Source organism: Exophiala xenobiotica (assembly GCF_000835505.1).
Source record: "Exophiala xenobiotica strain CBS 118157 unplaced genomic scaffold supercont1.2, whole genome shotgun sequence".
In the NCBI taxonomy this organism is placed as follows: domain Eukaryota; kingdom Fungi; phylum Ascomycota; class Eurotiomycetes; order Chaetothyriales; family Herpotrichiellaceae; genus Exophiala; species Exophiala xenobiotica.
The window spans coordinates 512,312-539,838 of NW_013562493.1; the positions used below are offsets into that span (position 1 = coordinate 512,312).

At 51.5% G+C, this 27,527-nt stretch overlaps 11 protein-coding genes across 11 annotated transcripts; 4 read left to right on the plus strand and 7 right to left on the minus strand.

Annotated features, from left to right (window-relative positions):
• Positions 1-569: 569 nt before the first annotated feature.
• On the plus strand, positions 570-2,027 carry PV05_02370 (uncharacterized protein; the record flags this gene model as incomplete). Its single annotated transcript, XM_013462942.1, has 3 exons — positions 570-883; positions 933-1,045; positions 1,099-2,027. 3 exons carry the CDS (start codon positions 570-572, stop codon positions 2,025-2,027), a joined length of 1,356 nt encoding a protein of 451 aa, XP_013318396.1.
• Positions 2,028-2,794: 767 nt separating this feature from the next.
• Positions 2,795-4,542, minus strand: PV05_02371 (uncharacterized protein; the record flags this gene model as incomplete). The annotated part of the gene is made up of 3 exons (XM_013462943.1): positions 2,795-3,971; positions 4,024-4,334; positions 4,378-4,542. 3 exons carry the CDS (start codon positions 4,540-4,542, stop codon positions 2,795-2,797), a joined length of 1,653 nt encoding a protein of 550 aa, XP_013318397.1.
• A 248-nt stretch (positions 4,543-4,790) lies between these two features.
• Positions 4,791-9,271, minus strand: PV05_02372 (uncharacterized protein). Its single transcript, XM_013462944.1, has 2 exons — positions 8,369-9,271; positions 4,791-8,318 (listed from the first exon to the last, which is right to left on the minus strand). The coding sequence occupies exons 1-2, from the start codon at positions 8,996-8,998 to the stop codon at positions 4,890-4,892; spliced, it is 4,059 nt and encodes a 1,352-aa protein (XP_013318398.1). The 5' UTR covers positions 8,999-9,271; the 3' UTR covers positions 4,791-4,889.
• Positions 9,272-9,474: 203 nt separating this feature from the next.
• PV05_02373 (serine/threonine-protein phosphatase 2B catalytic subunit) lies at positions 9,475-12,375 on the minus strand. Its single transcript, XM_013462945.1, has 5 exons — positions 11,700-12,375; positions 11,315-11,646; positions 11,007-11,264; positions 10,059-10,957; positions 9,475-10,008 (listed from the first exon to the last, which is right to left on the minus strand). Exons 1-5 carry the CDS (start codon positions 11,815-11,817, stop codon positions 9,969-9,971), a joined length of 1,647 nt encoding a protein of 548 aa, XP_013318399.1. The 5' UTR covers positions 11,818-12,375; the 3' UTR covers positions 9,475-9,968.
• A 410-nt stretch (positions 12,376-12,785) lies between these two features.
• On the plus strand, positions 12,786-13,354 carry PV05_02374 (uncharacterized protein; the record flags this gene model as incomplete). Its single annotated transcript, XM_013462946.1, has 2 exons — positions 12,786-12,801; positions 12,858-13,354. 2 exons carry the CDS (start codon positions 12,786-12,788, stop codon positions 13,352-13,354), a joined length of 513 nt encoding a protein of 170 aa, XP_013318400.1.
• An 84-nt stretch (positions 13,355-13,438) lies between these two features.
• Positions 13,439-14,017, plus strand: PV05_02375 (uncharacterized protein; the record flags this gene model as incomplete). The annotated part of the gene is made up of 1 exon (XM_013462947.1): positions 13,439-14,017. The coding sequence occupies one exon, from the start codon at positions 13,439-13,441 to the stop codon at positions 14,015-14,017; it is 579 nt and encodes a 192-aa protein (XP_013318401.1).
• Positions 14,018-14,024: 7 nt separating this feature from the next.
• PV05_02376 (uncharacterized protein) lies at positions 14,025-15,158 on the minus strand. Its single transcript, XM_013462948.1, has 2 exons — positions 14,837-15,158; positions 14,025-14,785 (listed from the first exon to the last, which is right to left on the minus strand). Exons 1-2 carry the CDS (start codon positions 15,081-15,083, stop codon positions 14,175-14,177), a joined length of 858 nt encoding a protein of 285 aa, XP_013318402.1. The 5' UTR covers positions 15,084-15,158; the 3' UTR covers positions 14,025-14,174.
• A 224-nt stretch (positions 15,159-15,382) lies between these two features.
• PV05_02377 (uncharacterized protein) lies at positions 15,383-18,993 on the plus strand. The gene has a single exon (XM_013462949.1). The coding sequence runs from the start codon at positions 15,922-15,924 to the stop codon at positions 18,943-18,945; it is 3,024 nt and encodes a 1,007-aa protein (XP_013318403.1). The 5' UTR covers positions 15,383-15,921; the 3' UTR covers positions 18,946-18,993.
• A 17-nt stretch (positions 18,994-19,010) lies between these two features.
• PV05_02378 (uncharacterized protein) lies at positions 19,011-22,177 on the minus strand. Its single transcript, XM_013462950.1, has 2 exons — positions 21,607-22,177; positions 19,011-21,554 (listed from the first exon to the last, which is right to left on the minus strand). The coding sequence occupies exons 1-2, from the start codon at positions 21,808-21,810 to the stop codon at positions 19,401-19,403; spliced, it is 2,358 nt and encodes a 785-aa protein (XP_013318404.1). The 5' UTR covers positions 21,811-22,177; the 3' UTR covers positions 19,011-19,400.
• Positions 22,178-23,138: 961 nt separating this feature from the next.
• PV05_02379 (uncharacterized protein) lies at positions 23,139-25,028 on the minus strand. Its single transcript, XM_013462951.1, has one exon. The coding sequence runs from the start codon at positions 24,748-24,750 to the stop codon at positions 23,188-23,190; it is 1,563 nt and encodes a 520-aa protein (XP_013318405.1). The 5' UTR covers positions 24,751-25,028; the 3' UTR covers positions 23,139-23,187.
• A 194-nt stretch (positions 25,029-25,222) lies between these two features.
• On the minus strand, positions 25,223-27,482 carry PV05_02380 (uncharacterized protein). Its single transcript, XM_013462952.1, has 2 exons — positions 25,794-27,482; positions 25,223-25,740 (listed from the first exon to the last, which is right to left on the minus strand). The coding sequence occupies exons 1-2, from the start codon at positions 26,949-26,951 to the stop codon at positions 25,510-25,512; spliced, it is 1,389 nt and encodes a 462-aa protein (XP_013318406.1). The 5' UTR covers positions 26,952-27,482; the 3' UTR covers positions 25,223-25,509.
• Positions 27,483-27,527: the final 45 nt, after the last annotated feature.

Consider the following 27,527-nt stretch of genomic DNA (forward strand, 5'->3'; position numbering starts at 1 on the left):
AGTCATATTTCAGCCCACGATTGCTCAGTTTTCGCCTGGTCACTTGTTTGGCTGATGCTCAAGGAAAAATGCATCAGATGCGTTGGCAGTAGTTGCAGTGACAATGCCAAGTGTAAGCCGACTCTGGAGGCACGGAAAACTGCGGTTTCATCCCACAGACCTCTCACAGTGGGCAGAGTCAACACTCTACCAATAAACATGTCGGCAGGCACTCATCTGGCTAATATCATCTGAGGTCAGGCATTGCTCGTCTAATCCATGTAAGGCGGAGGTGACTTCTTTTGCTCGCTGGCTAATTGGCTGTTGTAAGAGGAACTAAAAATGAACTTTAGAGTGAACTTTAGCGTTCTGGCCAATGAACAGCACCACGAGGGTCCCACTCCCTGAATGATATGCTCGGTGGTGTGGAACAGATACTCATCTCATTGAAAGATCAGAAGCATAAGTATGTCCTTCCTCGCCATCCATGTTGGTATTTCTCCCAGCATCTTTCTTCCACTTACACTTCTCTGTTCTCATTGCAAAAAGCCACACCTTGCTCTGACACCAACCCCTTGCATTCATTCAATATGACCACAACAGCCCTGTCTTCTGGCTGGGATAGTGGTTTCGCCAACATTGACCTTCAGTCTAGTCGAACAACTGAGGCTGAAGTGCCAACCCCTCCTGAGATATCGAACGCACAACTGGCCCAAACTCCTTCCGACCATGAGGATGATGGCGACCAGGGTCCCGACCGCAGAGACGTCGAGGCCAATACTGACTCAAATGAAAACAGAGAAGGCTCCACAGGGTGGGTATGGGCACGCAGTCGATTGAGAAAATTGATTAAAGAGGCGAAAGGTGCAGCTTCTTTAACTGTTGTGAGTTTTGTTGGGCGCCAGTAAGAAAACTGCCGTATATTGTGTTGGCAAACCACTGACCTCTGATAGTCTCAAAGGGACAAAAGTGATCTTTGTGGTCGGTCAATCGGGAACTGGGAAGACTACGATTCTGCAAGAGCTCACTGGCTTAGACTTGGCGACTGGAGACACCATGATGTCAGGTAACACCACCCATGCTACGTGAAAGTCAATGAACGCTGAGTACAAGTTGCAGGGACTTTGCAATACCGTGTCTGCCCAGCTGTCATCGGTGATCAACAGTACCTCTTCGTTGATACAGCCGGCTTCGGCGCTGCTGATATGGATGACATGGCGAACTTCCAGGACATTGTTAGTTGCATCACAGCGCTTGGATCCTTCGTGGACATCGCCGGATTGCTCTTTGTCTACGGCAAGCCTGATACTCGCATTATGCGTCCAGACCTCCAGACTATGCAGTGGGTCCAATGCTTTTGCGGTCCTGAGTTCTTTCACAAAGTCACATTCATAACAAATCGATGGGATACTTACAACGAGGATTCATTCGAGGAATCTTGGGCGCGAGTCAGTGAATTGCTTCGGGATAAGAATGTTGAACAGATTCTGGACCCACCTCAGCGGTATCATGGAGGCTCTCTTTATCATCATGGGTTTCCCGGAGGCGGAAGCGATATCCACACATTCGCATCTATCCTTTCCAAGAGGCGACACGGACCGCAAAGGGCGGCGGAGATCGAGGCTTTAATCCTGCGTAAATATGCAGAAAGCGAGCCTGTCAAGCTTCAAATAGCTCGCGAACTGGAAGCTGGAGTAGCCCTCAAAGATACAGAGGCAGCAAAAGTCTTGCAGGCCAACCCAGTCGACATCAAGATCAGCATTTCTCAAGATCGAGCCACGGTGAAAAATGAAAGCAATGCTCGAAACAATCCATCTCAATTCTTGGATAGACCGGAAACAGCATCTCGGCAGCGCAACGCGGAGAGCCAAGAGGAGCAACAACCATCCTGGTTCGCCAGGACCTGGGCATGGATCGAAGTCGCAAAACAGGCCGCTGTATATTTCAACCAGGTTAGGAGAGCCAGAGACTCTACGCAACGACGATCTTGGTTCACCTTCGACAATCTTAGAAACTGGTGGTCTGGCTCACCACCAGACAGATTCTGAACATCGATCGAGCTCTCAGCTGGCTGAATGGATGAACTAAACGACGTTGGAATACTGTTAAAATGGAAGATTCCTGGGTTACGTTTCGATTGATGGAATTAGGCTTCAGGGAATGCAGATTGGTTATGATCCATAGCATACATCAATTCGTATAATTTGGCCTCGTGACTCATCTCTCATAAACCTGCAGCTTGCTATCACTATGCGCATAGTTAAGCCTAAGTATGTCGAAGAGGAAGGGTTCTTCCTATGTTGGGCCTTGAGGACTGCCTTTAGCTCACATAGAGGTCCCCTATAGATGACTAGGGAGGTATGTATAATGATTGTTTCTCGCTTTTAGTGCTGTGAGACCTACACCTTATGCCATGTCTGATTTATTGCCCGCATCATGCCGGGAACGTACGACATTAGAAGCACTGCCGTAAAATCAGGTCGTTAGGTAAACATTTCTCCTCAGCGAACAATGGCTATGCGAATTTTTGGGCTGCGATACTAATCGCATTCTACGCGGCCGTTTGTGAGAAAGCCGTGATACTCTTCTGGACAAATGCTGGTATCATTCATCCCTGAAGTGTCATAGGTTTTATCCAGCGCAGACCTACCACACCAAGGGAGGCAGTCATGTAGTGTTTCACCACCCCCTAACCTTGACGTTCCATTTGGGGAGGAAACCCCTTGCCGTCCAACAATTTTAATTCCGTTCCCTCCCTCTTCGCCACATCCGGAGCGGCATTCGTGTTACTAGCTAGCTACTACGTACCACGTAGTCACTTCCTTCCGCCGACTTTGGCAGTTCCAGCACCAGCACCGGCTCCACCAACCGATCGATCGGTGCCGTATGAACTGGCGGAGTACATACTGACACTAGGATTGGCATTCCTAGCTCGAGCCCGCTGGTACTGGTACTGGTACGTTGAGGGATGCTGCCTGTAGCGAATTGGCGACGGTCGGCGTAGGCTGGATCGTGTGCCCGTGGATGTGGACCTCGTAGAAGGAAAAAGATGGTGACCCGGTGAACGTGTCGGTATGGGTGGAGCGGGGCCGAGAGATGCTGAGGGCGAGGCAACCGCAGTTGTCGGAGGCTGTGATGCTGATTGCATTGTTGAAGGTGGTGGTGGCGGCGGCATTGTTGGCATTGGTTGCACCGGTGGAGTACCAGACGCCGGCATCTGCTCCTTCCTGAAGGCGGACACCTTTGGACAAGCAGACACTGTTTTCTGCGCCACACTGTCCTTACTTCCCCGAGGAGGCGACGGAGCAAGCAATGTCTGTGTGGATCTCGAGGGCGGCAATACCGCACCAGTGCTGAGTGCTCTAATGAACGGATCGGCGCTCAGCGGAGTATGCTGCAACGAAGGACACCATGTGGGAGGTGGAACTGCTGGAAGCGGGGAAATACTGGGAACAGTAGGTGTGGACGAACCGTTGTGGGTTGGCCCTGGCTTCTCAGGATTGCTGCTGGAACGATACCTCGCAGACGCCATTGTAGACGGTCGGGACAATCTGGCCAGCGAGCCTGACGATTGAGACGAGGTAAGTGATGAGCTCCGGTCACTCAGATCTAAACATGCTCCTTCCGAGACAGAACGCAGCGTGCTCGAGTACCGACTGCTGTGTGCGTGGCTGTGTGCGATGTATCTTGACCGCGGGTCGTAATAGTGGTACTTGTGAGGGTAGATGGCCCTTTGCGAGGACAGACTATTCCTCCGCTGTAACCATTGTTCACGTTCGAACCGGGAAGGGCGCCTTTCCGGGACGAGGAAAAGACGGTCGTCCTTGTCGAACTCGTAGGCCGACCGGCTGCTAGATAATGAGGCGCCAGCGCGGTCTTTATATCTGGACTCTTTCGGCGATCCTTGTCGGTAACCACAGAGGAAAGTCGAGCCTCGATGGTTCTGCTGTCGGTCGAATCTGTCGAAGAACGAGACCACACACATCGACAGGCTGTTGCTATGGGTCAGTGGAATTGCTGCAGTTGTGAAAAAGGGGAACGCACGCTGTTAATATTGATAATGCAACGATGGTTCTGTGCAGGCTGCATGAAAGACCATATCTCCAATTGTTTCCCGCAAGGTCATTCTTCCATTGTTGTAAGGGTTCGGATAGGCAGATGGGCGCTCTGAATGCCACTGGAAGCAGAACGCAACCCGCCAACAGCATCCATAAGAGTATCAAACACTGAACAATGGTGGCACAAGCCGAATCTAGCCGCGGGAGAGCGGGAGAAGGTGATATGGTTTGGAGATGCTGTCGCCGGCGGAAGATAAGGTAGCATCGAATGCTCGCTGCAATGATGGTGGGGATCGACTGAAGGTATCAGCAGGAGCCATGCCGAAGATCTCTGACTTACCAAGCCAACCGAGATGTATATTCCAGGAGCAATCGTCGAGCTAACGGCTCCTTTCACCAGTAAAAGCCGGGCAATGCACAGGATACTGGATGACAGGATCAATACAACGCACAGATTAGCGACTCTGTAGATGCTTATTCGCTTGTCTTTGCGTTGATCAGCCATACTGAGTTGACGGGAAGATTAGCAAGAGGAGAGAAAGAGTCCGTGGGATAAAGGCGCAGGAGGTCATGATGAGGACCTTGAAGAGTCTCTCGACGATAGAGTGAAAGAGCCATCTGGAAGAATGTGCGATGGTAAGGCAAGGGAGAAAGGAGCTAGAGAAGTGGCTGGATAAATTCCAGATGGAAAAGGGAGGAAATGTCGTGAGACGTTCGAAGGGGCAGCCCAGCGCTTTGACTGTTCTCACCATCGACCTCAAAAACCAGTCTCGCCCTGGAATTCAATCTTTCCATGATAGTACAAATTTCTTGGGTATCAAAATCCACAATCGATCAGGGGTAGTACCGTCGTCAATCCAAAGACATAATTTCATCCTCCATCATTCCAATGTCAATCATATCGCCTGCACCCACATCTTCAGCCTCGAAGGTCTTCCTTTCCAACATTGCTTTGGCGAACTTGGAATTAACTTGCATGATCCCCAAAATATCTTCTGGAACGAGGCGGACATTGCCTCCATGGTGTAATGCCTTCAGATGGCATAAATCGCGCCCTGCGACATACCACACCCATTCTGGAAACGTGCCTTTGCGGCAAACCTCGTAATGCAAACACGATGCTCGCAGCAGCGACCAGTGAGAAAAATGCGCCTCTTTCTCGTCTTCGTAGCGGCGTCTAAGATCATGGTCGATGTCCTTGGGCTCAATGGCCTGAAAGAGCTCATAGACGCGCTGGACGGCGGTAGAGTACTTGGCTGAATCTCTAGACTCACCGAAAGATGAGTCAATGGAATCCACAGGGGCCAATTGCTTCCTTTCTTGTAGGAGATTCTTGGTCTGCTGTGAAAGATCCTCCAGAATGGCACTCAAACAAGCCTCATCGGTTCGTCCATCACTATGTTGGTCTGTTAACTTCCTTGACTGAGCTGTTGCTTTGTTGTTCCTGTTTGTCGCTCGAGGTTTGTCGGCCATACGGCTCTTCTCCGTCTTCCCTTTTTCTACTGCGTCTTTCCAATATTTGCTGAGGACAATATCGTAGGTTCCAGCGTCAGGGTTCAGCTTCTCAAAACCAGTCAAAGCGTTCTCTTTTTCTCCAGCGGCAACCTCGAATTTCAAGAAGTCGATGACATTGGCGTAGGCACCTTTGCGTGTACGTGGTGGAGATCCAGTCTTGAAACACGGTTCAGGCAGCTTCAAAGAGCCGCTTGCCTTCACACACACGGCAAGCCAAGAATTCTGATCCAAGCTCCAACCTTGCTTGTTGCTGTCGACCAGGTATCCTGCCAGTGCTGCCAGTGTTACGGTGCCCGAAGACGACAGTTTGTTCGCTTTCTGTTGTTGACTGAGCGAGTAAACCAGCCTCTCGTGTTCCGTCGAACATGCACCCATCAAACTCGGGCGTGCGTTGAAGTCGATGCAGGCTCGGAGGAAGTCCTGCATGGCTTCTTCGAGTGGCCGTGCTTCCGTGAATATGTCAGACAGCGGCCTGGACTCCTGGACCATACCGCATTGTTCCTCACTGGGCATTGACGGTAAGTGGGCATTCTCGAAGGGTTCGACAAAGGTAGGGTCCCAGCATACCCAGCAGGTATCACCGTCGTAATCGCCTCCAGAGAGCATTGAAGCCAGTGGTTGACTGCCTTTCGTTGAAAAGATGATGACATTTCTGTAATGTCGAAGTTCATGAATGTACACAGCCTTGCGCTTTTGCATATCCGAAGCAAGATAAGCCGGATTTCTCGCTACCAACACATTCATCTTATCGAGGCTAAACTCAGTCATGCCGGTTCTTGGGTCGGTTACTGGCTTGGAAAAGTTCATGCATACTTCATCCTCCTCCAGCAGACCCGTGGGATCTGGCACACAGAAGACGGTTGTTGAGCATGACTGGGTTATCCATAATCTCTCAACGTAGTCTGTCATGTAGTCACTAAGTATTTTAAAGGCACACTTGACTATCTTGGCGCAGTCAGAGGGGTTGAAGCCAGCTTCCAGTAATAGCCTCATTTGTTGTCGTCGATCGGTTGGGAAAGATCCAAGATTCCTCTGTGCTTCGCATGGGCCGAGAAGGCCATTCATATGCATCCACAACAGAAGCACCCTGCCATCTTTGGTATCCCCGATGGCAGCAGTCAAAGAGTCTGAGTATGCCCGCGTGTCTGCCGTCAGTGCATCTTGAAGAGCCTTTCGTGGAACACCTCGATCCTCAAGAATGGATATCAGCTGGATATTGAGGTGTCCAGGTTTGCACTCGCCGGCCCACTTCAAGACCTCAAACGTTCGCAGGCTGTCATCTGCATCCTTTCTACGCCGAGGATGTGGTTTGATTTTCAACTGTGAGTCGGACACTTCGATCCAGTAACCTCGATCTCCTGTACGGTGAGGTTGTCGACCCTGGTAGTCGACAATCCATAAGCCTTTGGCTCCAGAAACTCGAGCTTGCACCGCGCATGGCATGTCGCCTGGCTTGCCGCTGGCCTCCCAAATTGCTTTTGCCAATGGGTAGGACATCAAGGCGCATCCGTCGTTCATAACAGGACCATTCGTCGGATCAGGTCGCCGAACAAACTCCTCTCGCCGAAGGGTGATAGTTGGCGTTGTTTTTGAAAGGCCAATGCCCCATCTCGAGAAAAGTTTGAGATCAGTTGATGTGCTATTGGCAGCAATTGGCATGTGCCATTGAGTCACAGTCTCCAAGCTGATTTCCTGGTGATGGCCATCGATCTTTAGTGATGGCGTGCTTATCTCAAGAGAGAATGGGGGTGATATCATGTCGTATCCAGTCTCTGCAAACAAGAAAAGCTTCTGACGAGGCTGTTGATGTTCCTTTTTCCGGCTCTTTCTCTTCTCGGGCTCAACGTAGAAGACTCGCCAATACCGGCCGGCAATGAAATGTCTTCCTTCTGCCATAAATTTGGTGATCTTCTTATGCACGGATTCGTTTTCGTTGTCTTGCGCACGAAGCTTCCCACGGCGGGAACCTTCGGAAAAATAAGGCGCAAAAAGCACCAGGAAGCGGTCGGCACCGAATTTTCTGTAAAGACGGCAGGATTGTTCCAGACGGATCTCGTTAGGCCGGAATTTGAACATCCCTTGAGAAAGGTTGTCACTCCATTCCAGGCTAGCCGTAAGGTAAAGCGCCTTTGTTGAGCTCGGATCCTCATATTTGTCCTGCGTTCCCATCCAAAGAGGCACCTCGGACTTCTGAGGTGGTGAGGTAGCCATCTTCTGCGACAATTCCTTTGCAGCTTCCCAGAATCTGTCGAATGAGGGCGTATTCGACTTGCACAGCTTCATGATTGACCCATGTACGTCGAGCGGCAGCTTCCCAAGGAGGTGCGCAAGTCGATGGATTTCCCAACATAGCCAGAAAGGAACATTCTGTGGCAGACAAGCTTGCCTTCTGAAGGTATTGCTCAGTGCGACTTCTATGGGATCAAAACTGCTTTGTGGCATGCACATTTCATTAAATGATTTGTTGAAATCCTCGTCTTCCAGGAAATCTTGCAGATCCTGTGTTGGCAGGAGATCTTGAGACTCTTCGGCCTTGTCGCCAGTTGCTTGGCTACTCATTATCGAGGTGTCGTTGGAGGCAAAGAAGTCGTGGTCATGGTCAGGACTTTCGAATACGGATGAGCCATTGGCAGTGAGAACAGTATCGAAGCTAGTCGGTTCGAGGCGCTGACCGATAGCGGAGAGCAATGGAGGCTGGGGTCGTCTAGAGGAAGATGCTGGTCTAAAGTAGTTACATTCAGCGAGCTTCTGTTGTCGCTTGTTTTTCTGCGTCCGGGTTAGTGGATGAAGGAGCCCGCGTTCAGGTAGATACTGACGTTGTCTGGTGATGCTATGCTTCGCTTTGCCGAGCCTGTTTTGGGGTCTTTCAATACAGGTTCCAGCCCACCGTCCACGCAATTATCTTGCGGGTATAATATATGTTTGCTGGGGGTGACTGGTAGGCTTTGAGTGCGATTGAGGGACACCTTGCATGGCGTAGTTGGCGCGGTTTGGAAGCTAGCATCGGATTGCTGTTCGATAGACAGTGTCTTGGTCATCCGAGCAAGCTCATAATGCTCGTCCAAATTATTGAACAGCAGCTGGTGAAGCTTCTCTCGCTGAGATTCCGATAGTCTTATCACTTGATTCTCGCCTTTCTCCCTCCCCATCATGCTTTTGGTGACAGGAAGCCGCGGCAGAGTTCCCTTCTCCTGAGACGGCTTGAAGATCCATTTCGAATGGATTGAACGAGCCTGCTCGTCGAAGTCGGCAAGGATTTTCTCGATTGGGATACGAAAACATAGAAATCGAATTCTCGTGAAGCATTTATAAGGCAGAGATTTTTTCGCCTCGGCGTCTCTGACTTGCGCACCATGAAGCTTAGGAAGCCTCAAGTCCCAGTGAGCATTAAGGTGATCGATCGCCCAATCGATCTTCGACCCAATGTGGGATGGAGTTGTGGCCATGGTGCCCGGAGATGATTGATTGCGATGCTCGATTTGGCGACATGTACCGGGGAAGTTGTGCTGAGCTGTGATATCCGTTCGATTGACATTCCCAAGGTTTCTCAGCTGAGGGGCATTTCGCTTTCGGTGTTACACAATCAACGACGAATAAGCACTCGGCTGACTGGCAGCTGGCAGGCCGAGGCGACGCCCGAGCACAACTGAAAAGAAGACGACGAACGCTCAGACACTCTGCATGGAGACAAGAAGGATTGAAGCGATGCCTGAGGCATGTGTGGATGAATGGGAGGTCGGAAAGTGAGAGGTCGGTTCCTGGTTCCTGGCCGGATGACGGCTCGGTCCTTACCTGCGCCGCCAGCGCCATTTCTCCAGTAACCAGCTCGCCTGCTTTTCCCTTCACTTCACGTGTCGCGTCAGAATATCAGCGCGTAAAGTGGTTGTTCTTAAGACAAATTCCTCCGTACACAGAGAGGTTTGGAACAGCAATCAAGGAGAATATGGAGACATTGCATACAAGTCATGAATCCGGTAAATCAAACATTTCGTCCTGCTACCTATGTTTCGTCGGCAGGAAAAGAGGAGCACCAAGGACCTGCTTATCATCATAGAGCTTCATAGAGGCAGAAGGGGGACGCTCTGTTTATGTACCCTTCGCTCTGGATGAAAGGTATGGCACCATCAACACAGGTGTGCCTGGCCCATCGACCTCGCCAACAACAGAGTATGAACTCGGACGATGTCAGCCAACCGTTGCCATTATCCGGCGCTGCATCCGAAATCCTATCCACTTTCCGCGTTCATCATGCGCGCCACTTGCACAATGTCAAACGCTGCGTATCCATTCATTCTACCCACAATGAAGTCGGCTCCCTTTCCTTTCTAGAATCGCGGGCTCCCTTGGACGTCGCGGCAATGTAGCCCGTGATCGATCCGACTTGACCGGATAATAGTTCTTGAACTGACCAGCAGTTTACTCCTTTCGGCGATGTCCACGTGAATGGCTGGAACCGCTGCTTAACGTTAGTCATCATTAGTCTGTGGCGGCCAAGGGAAATCTTACATGCTGATCCTTCGCGCTACACCTTGCAGTTGGACGTCATTATCGGCTTCAGTGGCAGCCCTTTCAAGCGCCATTCTCCTGTCCTCGGCACTCCGCTTCTCAATTTCCTCTGGTGACGGCGGCAACCGTTCATTCTGGAGATCCACCTTGCGAGCATCTTCGAAGTTATGAATAGCCTGCTTGATGCCTTCGGCGCCCAGCATCAGAGTACCCGCTGGCAGACGACCGCCAGACTGTGTCTTCAACTCAGTAACGCGCTCGGATTCTTCTCGCAGAACCTGGAAGACTCTCGATAGACGTCCAATGGCCAAGATCTTGTTCTTGATCGCCCGGCGTTTGGCTTCAGTGGACTCAGCATCTGCAAGTGGTGGTGTTTCAGCTGTAATACTAGCACTGGGAGTTTCGTCCTCCAATTCCTCCTTGGAACACGTGTTGAGGATTGCAATGAGCATATCCGTAATCTTCTCTCCGACAAAAGGTAGGGACCATGTGAAGACGTCCATGAAGTTTGGTAGCCAATAGGGATGAGGGGTGCAATTGAATTGTCGGATGTTCATAACGTTGTTCTCGTACTTGAGCACAGCAGCCTTGTTGTTGTACACGTCGAGATAGTTGGGTGCGCTGAAAATAGTCATCACACTAGGGAAGCCGGTCGTCCGTGTCTTGCGATACATACGATATCCAGCATCTTGGGCTTCGTGTGCTCGGATGATCGACAGCAGATTGTTCTTCTCCAGGAAGTTGCATGCTGCCGGGTATGAGAAAAAGTAGGAGCAGCCTCTGACATGGTTGTGGACATAGAATTCTCCCGTCTTCTCTTGCCCAAACTCTTCCAGAGGATCAGCCCAGAGGATATCGCACATCAAACCGTGGGTAGGCGGCTCGCGGAAGCGGTCGATCTGTCAGGGTCAGCAAGGCCTCGAGCCAATTCGAGATGGGACCACGCACGCTCTTGATATCCTCCAATGTATGCAATTCAGGACTCAGCCCACCATGAATACACAGGAACTGCTTGTTCATAACGGCGGCCAAAGGCAGGGAGCAAAAGGATTCCATGCAGGCGTCGTAGATTTTCTCCGAGTACTTGTGCTTGCATTCTAGTTTGAATGTGAAGTAGTCTGTGAGATGGCGACACTCGTGATTGCCACGAAGCAACCACAGAGTATTGGGATACCATATCTTGAGCGCCCACAGATAGAGTACGCACTAAAATAGTCAGTCGTATGTTTCCAGCAACAAGGCTTCAAAGAACCAACCTCGATACTGAAATACCCTCGATCAACGTAATCGCCCAAGAAGAGGTAACGAGTTTCCGATGGGTCTCCTCCAACCTCAAACAGCTTCATCAGATCGAAATATTGTCCATGGACATCGCCGCAGACAGTGATGGGGGCGTCCATTTCCAACAAGTTGGGCTCGGCCTTCAGGATCTTGGTGCCTTCGTCAATGATCCACAATGCTTGCTCTTCTGTCAATCTCCCTTCTCGATAGAAATGTTGTTTGAGAAAAGGCAAGTTGGGTTTCGATCGGTCGGTGGGCGACCAGAATTGCTCGTTCGTAGGGACTTGCATGGCGGGGGCCTGGACATCTGCAACAAGTTTAGCATTGGCCATAGCAGAAGCAATCCTAGACCGGACGTACCCTTGCACACTCGCTCTTGAGTGCTCACTTGAGATCCATCTTCCATGATATGCAAGGTGAAGTCGATCTCTGGGATTGGCTTCTTGTCCACAACCGCCTTCGCCAAGGGGCCATCCATCTTGATATTCTTAGTTGCGCTTGAAGCGCACGCTCTCAAATTTGAGCTGTGCTGTCTGTCAAGGACAAGGATGACCGTATAGCAACGAGGTTGCAACCAGAGAAGCTAGCAAGGCCAACAACGGCGATGCTCGTACGGAGAAATGAAGCGTGTCAAACGTGGGTGGCCGACAGTCTCATGGGAGGGGTTCTGGATTGGGCCTGAACCGCACAGGAGGCAAACGGCGACAAATGGTGAGCGAACTGCGCACAAGGTCGTGAGGAAGTCTGTGGAGTCTGTGAAGTCTGTGAAGTCTGTGAGACGACGGATTCGATTCTGAGACGAGGTAAGAGCTGAAAACTGAGGTATGAAGAAGTGAGCCGTGGAATTATTGGGGGCTGAGGCTGTAGGAGTAGATTGCAGCGCAGTTGGTAGAAGTAAATGAAAAAGGATTAGTGCTTCGTCCAGGGCTGAATTCCCACAAAACTTCGAAGCTGGAGACCGAAGGATGTCTTATTCGAGCTTAGGGACAGTTCCTCCAAGATGGCCCTTGGTGCATGATGTGTGTGGCAAGAGCAGTGATGCCAACAAAAGACCTTGAATCTCACTCGACGCCAGGAAAAGGGAAAAGAGGGGCTCGCAGACGCCTAACTACAAGTACGATATGGAGTACCTTAGCTAACATAGTAGCCTTCACACGCCCTCACTTGCTCACAGTGGAAGACATGCACGCGCGCAGCTACACGACCTCGACACTCCAGCTACGAGATACTCCAGTACTGTGACACCACCAGTACTTGTCCCGTGTACAGCTACAGCCTGCCTCAGGCACACTCAGGCTCGTCCGGCGAATCAGGCTTACTGTGGACGCCGCTTCCATCGAGGCCATCCAAGGCCTATCAATCCATCCAGCTTTCCGTCCTTCTGCTACATTTCAAATTCCGCCGTGGCTGTTTTGACTACCTGGTAGCTTTCTCTGACCTGCGGCCATGTTTGACACATCCAGTATGTCGTGCAGACATCCTTTGGCCATTCGTTATGATACTGACGGCCGCAAATAGAACCTCATCCATTGCTGGCCCAGGTGCCCTTGACTGTATCACCCTTCCTGTCGCTGCCTACCGCAGTCACCCTGCCCTATACATACCGTTCCGTGCCCGCGTCACTCCCTCCTTCCATCGTAGCCGAAAATGGTGAAGGAAAACCTAAATATGTCATATCGTCCTCTGGTCACTCCGCTCACCCAGAAGATATCATAAATTCGTGCAAAGCCCTGCAAGATCATCTTCGAAAAAGCGCCGAAGCAGCGGAAAAGGCCATAAGAGACTGGGAACAGGACATCAAAGAGCGCGATCTCGCAGAGAAGCGAAGAGTTGCACCTGGCTGGTTAGATCGGACAGAAAAAATACTCGAGCCCACCAAAGCCCAGTCCAAGCCGGACAACGATCAAGGGCTACTTGACGGCCAACCTGTGAATCCCATCTCTGCACCAGCCATGTCACCCAACCGAGAAGGCGAAGAACTTGATCGAGCATTTGGCGGTCTTGGTGTGAAGTGAAGTCGAACTCAGGCAATCTTGACTTCTGTACCTCACCTCCTACCTCACTTCCGTGGGTGGTCTGGTGTCGGCTGTGCAGTGAACATGGATTCTATGTTCCCACTGCAAGTGAGCTGCCTACATAACCTTTCGAGTGATCTGGATGTCCAGCTGAAAACGAACGTTTCACGATCGATTCCAGATATGAATGCCTCTTCAGGATCGATGACATCGGCAGAGGCAGCGGGTGCTCCTCCACTTGAAGATGCGTCAAATTGGATGTTACGCTCCCTCGATCGACCTTTTGAGACATGGCAATCAACCGCCCTTTTTGTCGTCCTTATTGCTGCATTTGCCGGTGTCACCATCTTTCTGGGAATTCGGTATATCGAAGCCCTCAGATTCAACCAGCGCGAATGCTGTGACGCTTTGTTGAGTCTCGAACCGCACCGGCCAAGAAATGACGGGCAAGATGATGGAATTTATTGGGGTGACGAAAGCTGGGGAACAGGGAATACCCAGATGCCTGCTGAGCAGGAAACCGACATCCGACGCCGCACCAGGCCTCGAGATATTCAACTCAATATTATCGAAATTGGCGAGGTCCGAGAGGGCAAGATCGCACAAAGACGAGCCTCAAATCCCAGGAACGTTGCAAATCTAGAAATTCTGTCTGCAACCTGAACAACAGCGAGTCTGGAAGCTGGAATACAGTGAGATGCTGGATAAGTCTCTGACTCTCTTTGGATGGGAGAGAAACCCTGCAGTTCGACAAGATGGATCTCATTGGCAATTAACTTTGCTCGGGAACATTCTTCATTGGGACATCTTTTCATGGTCTTTACGGGGCGCAGTATCCTCCGTCCACGATTATATCGGTTCCTGTCGTGTACGAGCTAGCATCACTAGCAAGATACAAATATGCTCCGACTAGCTCAATGGGCTCACCCTCACGACCCATAGGGATCTTGTCCCGCCAGATATCCTTGGTCTCTGGAGGAACGAAGTTGCTGATCTCGGTCGCAATGTAACCGGGACTGATACTGTTGGCTCGGGCAAATTGAACCCATTCAATTGCTAGACATTGGCACATGTGCTTGACTGCAGCTTTGGCAGCATTGTATGCAGTCTGCAACTGGGGAATATTGGCGATGTGACCGCTCATACTCGCTGTTGCAATAAACTTGCCATAGTTGAAGTTTTCCAACTTGTTCTTCTTCTGTTCTCTCCATATCCGCGCTGCTGTTCTAGCACAGTAAAAGACCCCGTCTACGTCGATCCTCATGACGTTCTGATAGTGTTCGAGTTCACCACCGATCATGGGTCCTTGGGTCCAGGGTATACCAGCGTTGGCCACAAAAATGTCCAATCTGTTGTTGAACTCCTTGACCTGAGATACGATGGCCTCATCGATAGCCTTTGCATCCCTCACGTCGACTTGATATGCTTTGCCTGAACGAAAGTCAGCCAGTTCCTGACCCTCGTGTCCAGGGCTAGACCTACACTTGACCCCGAACTCCTTCTCGATGTCAGCAGCACGCTCCAATGCCTTTTTGTTGTTGTGATACCATATAGCAACGTTCGCACCGGCTTCAGCATATCCACGAGCGACGGCCAATCCTATCCCAGCCCCAGCGCCCGAAATGATGGCTGTCTTTCCCTTAAGGGAGAAAAGAGGCATCACGAGCTTCGCCGTAGGAGGCTCGGTGTTGTAGTGTTTAAAGTTGCCGCCGTTCATTGCGTCGTCCATCTTGATTGTTCTTCAGAGGTATCCCTCGTGCTTCTGATTCCGGCCGACTTTCAAGTAAAACTGCCTCAAGACAAGAATACAAGATTTTGTGAACAATTGTGAGAAGGTAGTAGTATTATATATCTGTTCCCCGTGGGACTCCTCCATCCCCATCATGGAAACCTTGCCGCTCGCTCGATGGGTAAACTCTTGCATATTGACTCTGACCACCGGAAGACTTCTTCATTGGTCTCCCAGCAAACATCAAGTTTTTTCCACCACTCGTACTTGGACACTTTTACAGATGCTGGTGGCAGGTTCTTCAATCTCTGCTCGATCTCAGTTACCTGTGTTTTGACCCTGAAGACCCAGTCTGCCGCGACCGTCTCCGCATCCGACGACCACTTCATATCTTGGTTTCTCTCTGCTGTCAATGGACCGGCAAGGAATGTTGGTGTACCTCCAACGGTGTTGCAGCGCCAGGTCCAGCTGTTACGTTACGTTTTACTGGAACCCTATCTTGTTCGATTTCTTTCCAAGGATAAGCAAGAGACGAGAATCCCATTGTTTCTTCTGCCTGCACAAGGTCATCACCGCCCTGCAAGAGCAGAAACGAAATCTTCTTCGGAGATGAGGTAAGCCAAATCATAGAATGGTCCAGCCCTGATACTGGAGGTGCATTCTGGATCATCTGTTATCCGCATTCCATCGTATTCTTGTTATCCCTTGCTCTGAGCTAGCTCAATCTCCCACATTCCATTCTCCAGAAAACATGATCTTGCTTGAATCTTCCCTGCGATGTCGCATCGACGAAGTTCACCATGAGCACCGCGCCGCGAATCGCTGAAAGAGGTCGACAATGTGGCCCTTATGGCTTGTCATCGTTGTCGCCGTTGCAGGTGCGGTGATATTCACCATCACCGGGATCCTCCTAGCGGTTAGCTTAGAACGACGGCGACACCACATTCTTCTTCGAAATCATGGTCTCACCAGAGACCTCATTACGTATCACAGACCGAACCTCAGCGCAAACGAAAACAACTATTCCCATGTCACACTACCCGGCAGATACCTGAGACGAAGCATCCAAATGCCATATGGCATCGTATCAATTGGTAGCAGCGAGTACCTCTCGACGAGAGATGAAGAAAAGGATGCTCCGACAGATCCGCAGTCATTTCATGACTCGGAAGAAGTGCTCAGGGCTCAACAAACAAGGGATATCAAGCGTTCGTTCAACAGTCACCCTCTTCATATCCCAAAAACGCGTAGGCAGAAGAAGATCCAGAAGGTTATGCCCCTCGAAAAGGCACAGAAGTCACCACTCTCGGCTATTACCGAGTTCACCGATCCCGAATGTCCATCGCCGGTTGTGGCAGACGTCCCACGACAGTCATCAACAAGTGATCCGTTGGACAAAACAGTCAGAAGCGCTGAAAGACAATTTTCCATGCAGTGGCCTCTGATGTCATCCAAGTCTCGACTGGATCCAGCACCCACAGAGGTCCTGTCAATGGCTGCGCGATCCAGCATGCTCATGCGGATGTGGGGAGTAAATCCCGTTTCAAATGCACGGCCTGCACCCCTTGTCAGGACGGTGAGCGCAAGCAGCACGGCCTCCTCGGCACCGGAAGAGCCATTACCACCTCTGCAAACGACAGATGTTTACAGCCACACACGCATACAGGATTCGAGGCCGAGAGCGTCACACGCCAGTCTGGACACTGTTGGAAGCTCTGTCCTGGGGACATCTATGAACTCGACAAATGATGCTGCGAAGTCAACTGTCACCAGTTTTGATGTACAAGGCGGTTTTACTGGCTTCGAACTTGATCTCAGACGCAAACCATCCGCCCCGAGACTACAATTAGAGCCAGGCAGACCGGTCCACCGCGGGCATCACACGAGCAAACCTAGCCTACGTTCCATTCATCCAACCTTTGACATGAACAGGTCAACTCCGGAGCGGAGTCATACAAAGCCGCTGTCTCAACCTGTGCCGACCATCATCGTTCGAGAAGAGCCTTTCAAGACCATCGATGCTAGCCAGTGGGAGAGTCAACTAGGACTGGGCGTGGAAAAGCCCCGTGCTGGAAGCGCCAACAGACATTCAATGATTGAGCCTTTCAGACTGTCGCAGTGGCGCGCTGCAAGTGATCCTCTGATGGCGAATGTCGGAATAGGAGACGCCAATGTTGTTGGTCTCGACCTTCAACGGCCCGCCTCGGTTGCAACAGCAAACCCTCTGCAATGGGACCTGCAAGGAGAATTTTCCAAGATCCGGCGATCAATATCGCCCTTAAATGGACCTAGAAGAGGCCACAAGCGACAGAATTGCGTCCGTATTACGAATCTTCCTGCTTTGACACCCATACCCAAACGATTTGGGCAATTACCCGAACTGCAAGAAGAGCAGCAGCCCATGCCACAGAGTGACAAAGTTCATCAGCAGAGCAGAACGAAGCAGCCTAAGATAAGAGTGCGCCCCATCAAAATTGAAGTCGACTCTTCACCAACACCGACACCAAGGCCATCACCGTTTACGAACTGTCCAATCCTGACTCCTACCATTACGCGACCGCCACGAAAGCAATATATTCAGCCGCCGAGAAGTATAGCTCCCGACAGGCCACGACCTGACTCGGACGTTTTTAACTCCAATACCGGCTTATTAACGGCATTTGCTAGCACATCGCGGCCATGGCCCTTGTCGCCCCGGCTAGAAAGTCATATGCCCTTCACCAGCACGCCGCCATCTGTGGATTGCAACGACGACCAACCACCGTTCCAATCTCCCATCCTGCCGTCACCAGCACTGAAAGTATCAGCTCTATATCCCCGCAAATCTCTCGTCAAAGGGCCGCGACATCCACGTACAGCAAACCAAAAGGTACGAGGTACAACATGCTCGAGCCCACTGCAGAACAAACAAGGGTGCACATTTCGCGTCAGCAAGGACCATGTGGCAGCGACAGCGACCGCGGAACCAGGAGAAGTCGACCTGCGAAAATCAGTCATGCTGATGAGAAGCCTCAATTCGGACAACAGGCTGGCGAACTACAGCAGTAGCAAGACGCACATGGTCATTGGTGCTCTGGGGGAGGAGGACAATGGCTTGCGGACTCCAAGCTATGCATCTACTCCTATGACAACGTCGCCAGTGCTTGACCGCGATCGAGCTCCTGATCCGAGGACGACGCTGCACCCAACAAGGCCGAAGATGGTAGCTCCTACGCCTACGCTGAGTGTCTATCCTCCTCACCCACGACAACTCTCGGCCTCGCCATCTGCTGTCTCGTCGACCGGGGCAGGGTCAGTATGGGAAGACGACAGCGTGCGCGGCGAGAGTCCGGAGCCGACACCTGAACCGCAGTTTCCGCCACTTGCCTTGCGGCCAAGGCCGAATATCAGTCTGGACTCCCGCGCTCATCAAAGAATGGATGCGCATACGCATTATGCTGCACAGCCTGGAAGCCGGGACTTGGACTTGGACTTCAAGGCCCCGGAGTCGCTATGGAAGGTTAAGGTTCGGGCTGGAAACTCCAGTCGCCGTTTATCACAGGGCCTTGAACTTGCCCAGCAAGGCTTTCTTGGCAGTGCCGGTGCTGGTGCTGATGGTGTGTACGAGCCCGAAAATGCACACAATGCGCACTTGGTCTCCACGCTGGTGCAGAATCTCGAGCGCGTCGTCAACGGTGGGCAATGGGACGTGGACGCTGACGCCGGGACCGAGCGCGACCATGACCACGACAAAGTTGTGTTTCAGGGTCGAAGGAGCAGGAGTAGGAGTGTAATACGTGGAAAGGCCCTCCCGGAAAGGTTTGAAGGATCAGGATTTGGCTTGGGATTGAGGTTGGGAGACTCGACGCCGCCTTCTCATTGACAGTGTTGATGGCGCGCACGGACGTAGCAAGTACAATTCAGAATCCAGAATCAAGACGCAAGGTCCGCAACCATCAAATGACTTTTGTTCTTCAATGTTACCTAGGTATAGTACAACACAGCACAATCGCTCACCACGCTCACACACCCGCACGCACACGCCCTGCACCTGAACCATCGCCATGCAAAACTCCCAGCCCGTGTATATAAAAGCAAAAGAAAAGACAAGACGAGACGAAACGAGAATCGAGAAGAGAAGAGGAGAAAAGGGCATGCCAACGCAAAGCCAACCAGACCACACTACACCAGACGCAACGCGACTGCCCTGCAATGAGCTGAAAAGAACACAAGAAGAAAAAGTGGTATGCTATAATACATCTCTCAACACTCGAACCGAATCCATCCCAAGCCAATCCAAGCCAATCCAACTGGTGTTTACTCCGTGCAGGTACTGCTTTACACAGCAGGCCACCGCACTCTCAAGCCCTCACACCATCTCTCAAACAGCACATCGGCAAGCTGTCTCGTATGCTCCAGTCCGCCGACCAGGTCGATCATCATCTCTTTCTCACCCTGCCTCTCACTCTGGCTTTGATTGTGACCATGTCCTCCGTCTTCCTCCATTCCATAGGCGTTGACGCTGACATTGTTCTTCAATGGACTCGCCCCATTGACGAATGCCGAACCCGAACTTGGCTCCCTACTACTCTTCCCACCAACCTGTGCACTTTGCCGTCTCCGATGACTCTTGAGGTGCGGGTTGTTCTGTGCGAGGACCAATTTCTGGGCCCGGGGCGTCGATGGCGTAACTTGTCGACTTGCATTGGCTTGGACAGCTTCGCTTGTTCTTCGCGGCGACGACACCGAACTCTGCGGTTGGGACTGCGACTGCGACTGCGACCGTGACGACCTTGTCTCGTTCTCATTCTCGTTGTCTTTCTCGCCAGTTCCAGTTCCAGCCTGGTAATCCAACGGTTGGTTCGGGCTGGGCCGCTGATCCTGTAATGCTGACACTGCTGCTTGCGGGAGTAATGTCTTGAGGGTGTCATCCGTTCCCATCCTCTCCAGCACACCCCTCATGACATGATACATACCGTCTGGGTCCACGTTCTCCAGATCGGAAAACGCCTCTGCCAACCGCGCCACAGCTTCTCTCTTGACTTCATCCGCCGTGTCACTCAGCACCTCCTGGCAGCTTATGCCAATTGCATTGGCATACAACTTCCGTCCCAACTGCGCCTCTTTGGACTCCATGGCAAGAGTGCTCGCCGTCGAACTGAATCTGGACCCCTTTTGTTGAAGGAGGGAGTTGTCCATATCGACGTTGACCAGCACGTCCAGGCCGGGCTTCTTGGATGGCGTCCTAATCACACTAGAATTAGGATCTTCGTTTTCGTCTCCATCTCCAGCCACTTCATTCAGGCTGCTGGCCCCATTCGACGACACCCTTCTGAACTGTCGCACCGTGCTTGGCGAGTTGCCAAAGCTGATGTTCACGCCCAACGGCTGCCGGGCGTGATTCTGGCTTGAGACTCGTTTCCTCGCCGTCCGTCGACCCATACTCGGTGAATACTCCGCCGACGATCTTCTCTCCGGTCTTGCTTCCGGGATCTTGCGCATGGTGAGCTTGGTTGGACTTTGCTGCCCTTGTCCCAGCGACATATTCTCCAGCATCTTCATCGCGCTCTGTTCCGGCACGACATCGGCAGTGTTGTTCGACCTCGACACCTTCCGCCGTTTCTGAGGGTGCACGCCTCTCAGATCCATGGTCGGGACCGCCTTCACCGTCTCAAACACCCAATCATCGTCCTCCCTTACACTGCTCAGGTTCTTCAACGTCTCAGCATAGTACTTCAAGTTCCGGTCGCCACCCTTTTGGGCTTCCCAGTCCTGTTTCCGTACAATGAGTTCTTGCAATCCCTCAACCTTCCCCGCAGATCTTATGAACCTATGCTTGAGCAATTCCTTTGCACTCGGCCGCCGGTCGACATCCTTGGTCAGACAACACGTCACAAAATCGCGAAAGTCTTTCGACCAATGTCCACCTTCGAGTCTGGGCGCCGGCTGCTTTGGGATCAAAAATAACACTTTCATAGGATGAACATTGGCATGTGGTGGTTCCCCGTTCGCCAATTCCATTGCCGTGATCCCCAAGCTCCAGACGTCGGCCTTTGCATCATGTCCTTCCTGCTGGATGACTTCCGGCGCCATCCAGAACGGTGTGCCAACGAATGTATTGCGCACGCTCTTCAGGCCGACCAGCTGCGCGGCGACACCGAAGTCAGCTAATTTGACACGGCCGTCCATTCCTAACAGGACGTTCGCGGCTTTGATGTCTCTGTGCAGTTTGCCCTCACTGTGTAGGTATGACAGGCCCATAAGCAGTTCCCGACAGACGATAGCGATATGGCTCTCTGATAGGCGATGGGGAGGTGGTTTAAGTAAATCCGCGCAGGATCCGCCCCCGAGGTATTCCATCACGATCCAGAGTGTTTGGCGACGCAAGAAGGCGAGGCGGTATTTCGTAACGTGAGGGCTCGAACAAGATGAGAGGACGGATAATTCGGAGAGGATATCTGAGAGGTCTTCTTCGGAAGATTCGAGGTCGACCTGGGGTGCGCATGTCAGCTTGTGGTTACCTCGAGGGGTGTAGGGCACATACATGTTTTATGGCGACAATTTCGCCCGTATCCTTCTCGATTGCTTTGTAGACGACGCCAAAGGAGCCACTGCCTAGTTCCTCCAACATTTGGTATCTGTCGGCCAAAGTATCGCCATCTGCGTTGTCGCTCTGAATTTCGAAGGGTGCTTGTGAAGGTGCCGTGCGGTGAGGAGCGGCCTCGGAGTAGAGCGATATCACGGTCATGATGCCGGCCGTATATCCCTTTTTGTAGATTCGCTTTCGACGATTCTTTTTCGAAGATGCCCTTTTGACGTATGCTTTCGAGTGAGCCAAATTCTGGGGCCAGTCTCAATCGTTGTCCATATGCCAGGAAGTGGTACAATGCGCAAATCTATGAGTCCCAAATGTCGTGACGGCTTGTACTCCAGCAAACTCGAATCGGAAAGAGGGATGTAGTGAAGAAAAATACAGGAATGCGAAAGGTGCAGGTGGTGATACAAGCATTGGACGAGGATGCAAAAGGGGTTCTTTCGCACGAACATGTACGACGGTGAGTTCGGAAAGGCTTGCACAAGTAAACTTGGGAGTTGAGCCGGAACGATCAAGCCTCATGACCAGGCCTTGCGCGGTTCAGCCCCAGTAGAAGATTGGACTTGGGTAGAAGAGAACGTGGGCAGTCTTCGAGTTGCCATGGACTACAATAAACAAAAGACTGTATTGGGACAAGTCTGGTTCTTCCCGGCAAGCGAGCCGAGGCTAGCTGAGGCAAACTAGGCTTATCAGGGACTAGACCGCACTAGGTCATGCCGTGGTCATGCCGTGTTCATGCCTAAGCTAGCGGATCAAACTAATGCAGGGGCCGCCACTTTCCATTCCACCTCTTGCACCACTTCCCTCCACCTCGACAGCTCCAGCACTTTTTCTCCCATCGACAACTAGAGGTTAGTAACCCGGTATCCGGTCCACCATGGCTTCATCTCTTCCTTTCCAGCAGCTCCATGCCGAATCCAAGCCACCGGGTTTGAGCCTCCATTCTCAGATTTCAAGGGGTTTGTTGATCTTCTAGAAGAAACTGCTCATGTCTGGTTGTCATGGAGACGTCGGGCAATCTTCCTCGCTCATACTGTGTCCTGGGTGTTTGGGATGACTCTCAGACAGCCAAAACACGACCATCGCCGTCCGAGGGTCACACCCGTTGCAAGTCTGCTTGTCGCATGACCGACTTCCCACTTGGAAACAGTAATCTAGCCGGTCTTATCAATAAGGACATGACAATATTGATACCCAGACCGAGCCAGATCTCCCAGAGAATATCCTTCCCACGGGCCCAAACATGCCTCGTGCCACCTGTCAACGCTGTCAAGTATACCATCAACGACCTGTTCAGTTGATATCGCGTCCGCCACATACGCAAGATACTCCAGCAGATCATGCAAGTGATATATTCGTACTCCGTACTGGCAATTTGTTCCGGAAGATCCGGGGTTCTGACGCGTTTGAAATGGCATCGCAGTCCTCAACTCGGACGAATGAGTAGTCAACATGAATTGTCTTCCAGATGATTGCATTCCCTACACCTTATCTGTATCATCATTCACGAGTTCGTATTTCATTTTGACATTATATATGAGGGCTGTCAAGGATACTAGCTCTTTTACTACTCGACTGTTCCTTCGAGCCCTCCGTCGTAGTGTTCGCTTCATCTTGACTCGCATTCCATTCCCTCATGAGATCGCTGACCGTTCTGGTCAACTTACTCGGGGTAAGCTTCTCGATATCTGGCCAAGGTAGACCATCTTCGGATTTGTTCGCCTCTTTGCTATGTGCCCTTTCCCTAGTGGTGATAGGCGAGTCCCAGGCATCCCAGCCGTCTTCAACGTCATCATGATCTGTCGTGTCTGGTAATAGACTGGGAGGGTTGGATGAGTCTGTACTGCTCTTCTGCGGAATATGTCCATTCGACTTATCGGGGCTAGCGACTTGCGTTGATAATGGTCTTTGAGGAGTGTCCAAGCCGAACTCTTTCCAGAAGGATGGTTCAGTCGATTCGGACTTCTTGTTTCCACCGGTTGTCCGGTTCGGTCTAGCAGAAGAGTGATTTCCCACACGCTTCGCATGTGGTCTTGCAGGGCGTTGATCGGCAACGGTACCATTGACTCCTTCTTCTCCAACAGTGGCTTGCCTTATGTCTTCGAAAAATGTCCAGAGCCCCTCGCGGACTCCATCGTAGACTTGCTTGCCCTGCTTGACCAAGACGTCGGCTGACGGCACTGAACGGCGATGAGCTGCTAGGTCTCTGTACGTCTTACCAAATCCAAGCTGGAGCTGTTCACCGGCAACCAGACTCTCCAGAGTTGATATTCTTGATAATGATGGCCTCGCCATATCACCTTCGGAGTTTCTGTCGGTGGCCTCATTGTGCGCGTCAACCAGTTCGTTCAACGAGGTCGTGGCAGTTGCCTGGCCCGGCTTGTTGGAAGTCGGACTCAATAGACTCAGTGTCCGAGTATGTCGACCGCCCTCAAAGACTCGCTTAGACCCTTTTCTACTGAGGTTGCTGCCGGCCGTATTCCCAGGAATCGTGTTGTTTGTCTGGCTTCTCTCGACGATGGCACGTTTCCGTCTCCGTTCTTCATCGATTTCATCCTCTGACGGCTCTCGTCCTCCTACGTCATCCAGAGCTAATGGTTGTAATTTCTTGACATGTTTGACCTCGTCCCTCTTCTTGTTCGCTTCATGAGCAGCCCACTGTTTCTTCAAACCTAGCAGTTCCGTCTCCGCCTTCTGCAACTCCTCTCTTAACTCGAGAACCCTCCTCTCCTGTGCAGCTAGGAGCGTTAAGAAGTCTGTACTGCTTCTTGTATTGGCCGTCTGATCGGATTCGTGAATTGTTCCGGGACTTTGGAATGGGGCGGTCCGCGTACGTGGAGATGATCTCGCAGACTCAACAGGACTCGGTAGAATACTCGAACCAGCTGTAGGGGAATGGGAGATTTGCGCGTTGGTAGGCAGGAGGATAGGGAAATTTAGCGAAAGACCCTTGGTGTGCCTCCGCGAGGAGGCTCTGTCTGTAGCGGGTGTATGTGTTGGGCTTGGAGGAACTACGACCTCGTTTCTCGTACCTTCGTGAATCTCGGGCACGGTCATCGGTTCCATCGATATCGGCCTCGACTTGGTGGCCATGTGGAAGCGGATCACTGATCCTCAGTCAAGTCCAAGAATGACAGGCAGTGATCAGACCCCCTGTGGAGTTGTCGACATTGGATTCAAGAAGCGTCTTGCACCGTTTTTGGCGAAAGTGCGCAGAAATGGACTCTAAGAGACATATAACGTGCTCCTCGACAGTGTGCGCGTACTCGTAAGCACAAGGTCATCAATCGTGCAAAGTAAGGTGAGCAAATCCTTCAACAAATAGAGGGATCGGACTTGACTACCTTGGGCAACGAAACATGGTGATGTTGACAGGCGCCAAAAACGGGCGCAGCCACAATTTAATTCCCAAGGCCTTATCCCTGCTCGGCGCACGAACCGGAACGAAGCCACTTGACTCCTGACGAGCTGAATTGTACCTCTGATGGAGTAATTGAAAGGCTTGGAAACTGCTGTTGTCTTAGGTTTCATGCAGGTCTCGCCGCTACTCATACCATGCTGCGGAGGTGATCAAGGTAATGTCATTTCTGTACAGATATAGATGCTGGAGCCTTTCTTTCCGACCAAGGGAAATCAGAACGTTCGTTCGAATCATGCATCCACAATGCCTCTCAACCAGCCGTGATACACAGAAATGTCAATCAAATGAGGTCTCATGAAATCCCAAACTAACAGTAAGTGCGCCATCAAATGCTCCAAGTAACGACCTCATATAAATCCTTTTGCCCATACATGCCACCCAGAGTTGATCCATTTACACTTGAAGTGTGCAAGATGACCTACTCGAGAGGATCACAGAATGATCCAGACGCTTCCTCCAATGACGATGAAAATACACAACACAGTCAAAATGCCAGCTCCAGCCTTGTCCGCTGTGGTGATTTTCGATGTCGTGACACTGGGCGAGGCATTGGCGTCACTTCCAGCATTAGGATCGCCCTTTGAAGTCCCGCCAGTCTTGATCGACTTGGGGGCAATTCCGGAGTTGATCTGTGTCGCACCGATCACACTTAGCGCTTGCATCTGCAAAGAGTTAGTAAAGCTTGCAATGGCCATCAAGGGTCACCTGGACATACCTGCTGGCCGACACCGCTTGTTCCGTCCCAACTGGCATACCACCTGCGACCACACATACGTCCATTGTCTCCTCCAGTGCATTGTTGGGCAGCGGCAGCAGCGCTGGCTGTGAGCTTCGGCATAATCGTATCATAAGTACTCGGAACCAGTAACGTGGTCACGGCCATCCACCGTGATAGATAAGCCTTGAAGCTGCTTTGATCGTTGTTGCAATTTGATGCAGGCTCACACTGGAATTCACTCATGACGTTGCCACCGTATTCGGTAGGGAAGAACAGAAGATAGGCGCCGTTCAAAATATCCTGGACCCGCTGTTCCCACATTGCATCTCCATTCGTGAAATTGTACATGTAAGCGGCACCCATCAACATGGTGCCGTAGTTGTAGGTCCAGGCATAATGTGCAACATCGATGCAGTTGTTGTCAGTATTGGTATTATCCCAGATGTAGAGGTTGCCATCCTGAGTCTGAAACAACGGGCTGGCAGCCATCCAATCCCACATCTGGACAGCCCAATCGGCATATGATTGATTGCCTGTATAGTAAGCCAGCCGAGCTGCGAGCTGAAAGTTGCCGCCATTGGAGATGGTGTTCTTCAAGTTGTAACCAGCATTGAATGAGTAGACTTGCCAGCGCATACCGCCACCACATGTCGCATCGTCCCACAGATCCTTTTGGAAGTTGAACACCGCTTGAACCAGGGCGATCCAGGAAGGTATATCTCCGCCGGCTTCTGGGAAATTGGCCTCGGCGGCGTCCAAGGCAGCAAAGGCCCAGAATGCTTGGTCATCAACGCCCATATTCTTGCTTTGATTCGGGGGGTTGTAATTCTCGTCCGGCCCTATCTGGAACGCCAGCGCTTGTGACACGACTGGATTATAAGTGCTGTCACCAGTGTATTGCCAGTAATTGATGAGCGATGCAAACATGGCACCTGCCTCCCACCAGTAGTAACATGCTGTCGACTCACAAGGCCCAGGTAAGATTCCAGGAACCTGGCCCGTTTGGTTGCCGGAATAATAGGTCATCATATCGTAGGCCAAGGTCGAGGTAACGGATTTGACCGAATCCGCACTGCTGACATCGAGGGTCAAACCATTGACTACTGACAAAAGGCCGGCCAGCGGCGTAAGGATAGATGAGGTTATGAATTTCATCGTGTTCGGCCTCAGGCGGGAAGCTTTCCGGGGTGGTATTATGTCCAAGCAGAGGCAATCACGTTGCGGTTGTGTGCATATGTGTGTAGCAGTCGACAGGAGTCGCACCTGACGGCGCAAGGAGGAGTATATAGGAGATATATATGGCCCAAGCCAAGAATCGGTCTGCCTTGTAAAGTGTTTTGGACTTCGAGGGCGCGTCGGAGGTTAGGAAGCGAGTGACAGGGGTAGGAGCGGAGGGGTTCTTTTGGCACCAATGATTTCGAAGGACGGTCAATATCGACCTGAAGAGAGCGAGAACCTCTGTTGATGCGGGTGTAGAGGGAGTTTGAAGCGAGAGAAGATGGAGAATGGACAGTGGATGCGTACACAGTACAAAGAAAAGAGAGTGAAGAAACGAGCAAGAAGGCAAGAAGGCAAGAAGGACCAAGACTGCGGCGCATAGACCAAAAGCTAGAATAACAGCGGGAGGGTTCACCAGGTGGACAGAGGGATGATGATGTGGGCGGCGACTGGACGCTTGGGACAAGGAGAAGGGCTTTGAAAGGCTTGAAAGGCTCGCCCGGCTGCCAATTT

Excerpts from the sequence above, each read along its gene's own strand:
- PV05_02378 (XM_013462950.1), bottom strand. The coding sequence starts at position 21,810 with ATGACCGTGATATCGCTCTACTCCGAGGCCGCTCCTCACCGCACGGCA. Across the intron at positions 21,555-21,606 it reads AAATTGTCGCCATAAAACAT|GTCGACCTCGAATCTTCCGA; the intron begins GTATGTGCCCTA and ends TGCGCACCCCAG.
- PV05_02380 (XM_013462952.1), bottom strand. The coding sequence starts at position 26,951 with ATGAAATTCATAACCTCATCTATCCTTACGCCGCTGGCCGGCCTTTTG. Across the intron at positions 25,741-25,793 it reads CAAGCGGTGTCGGCCAGCAG|ATGCAAGCGCTAAGTGTGAT; the intron begins GTATGTCCAGGT and ends AACTCTTTGCAG.
- PV05_02379 (XM_013462951.1), bottom strand. The coding sequence starts at position 24,750 with ATGGCCACCAAGTCGAGGCCGATATCGATGGAACCGATGACCGTGCCC.
- PV05_02373 (XM_013462945.1), bottom strand. The coding sequence starts at position 11,817 with ATGGATGGCCCCTTGGCGAAGGCGGTTGTGGACAAGAAGCCAATCCCA. Across the intron at positions 11,265-11,314 it reads GAGGGTATTTCAGTATCGAG|TGCGTACTCTATCTGTGGGC; the intron begins GTTGGTTCTTTG and ends TGACTATTTTAG. Across the intron at positions 10,009-10,058 it reads GTAGCGCGAAGGATCAGCAT|CGGTTCCAGCCATTCACGTG; the intron begins GTAAGATTTCCC and ends AACGTTAAGCAG.
- PV05_02377 (XM_013462949.1), top strand. The coding sequence starts at position 15,922 with ATGTGGCCCTTATGGCTTGTCATCGTTGTCGCCGTTGCAGGTGCGGTG.
- PV05_02376 (XM_013462948.1), bottom strand. The coding sequence starts at position 15,083 with ATGGACGACGCAATGAACGGCGGCAACTTTAAACACTACAACACCGAG. Across the intron at positions 14,786-14,836 it reads GAAGGAGTTCGGGGTCAAGT|GCAAAGCATATCAAGTCGAC; the intron begins GTAGGTCTAGCC and ends ACTTTCGTTCAG.
- PV05_02372 (XM_013462944.1), bottom strand. The coding sequence starts at position 8,998 with ATGGCCACAACTCCATCCCACATTGGGTCGAAGATCGATTGGGCGATC. Across the intron at positions 8,319-8,368 it reads GCATAGCATCACCAGACAAC|AAAAACAAGCGACAACAGAA; the intron begins GTCAGTATCTAC and ends ACCCGGACGCAG.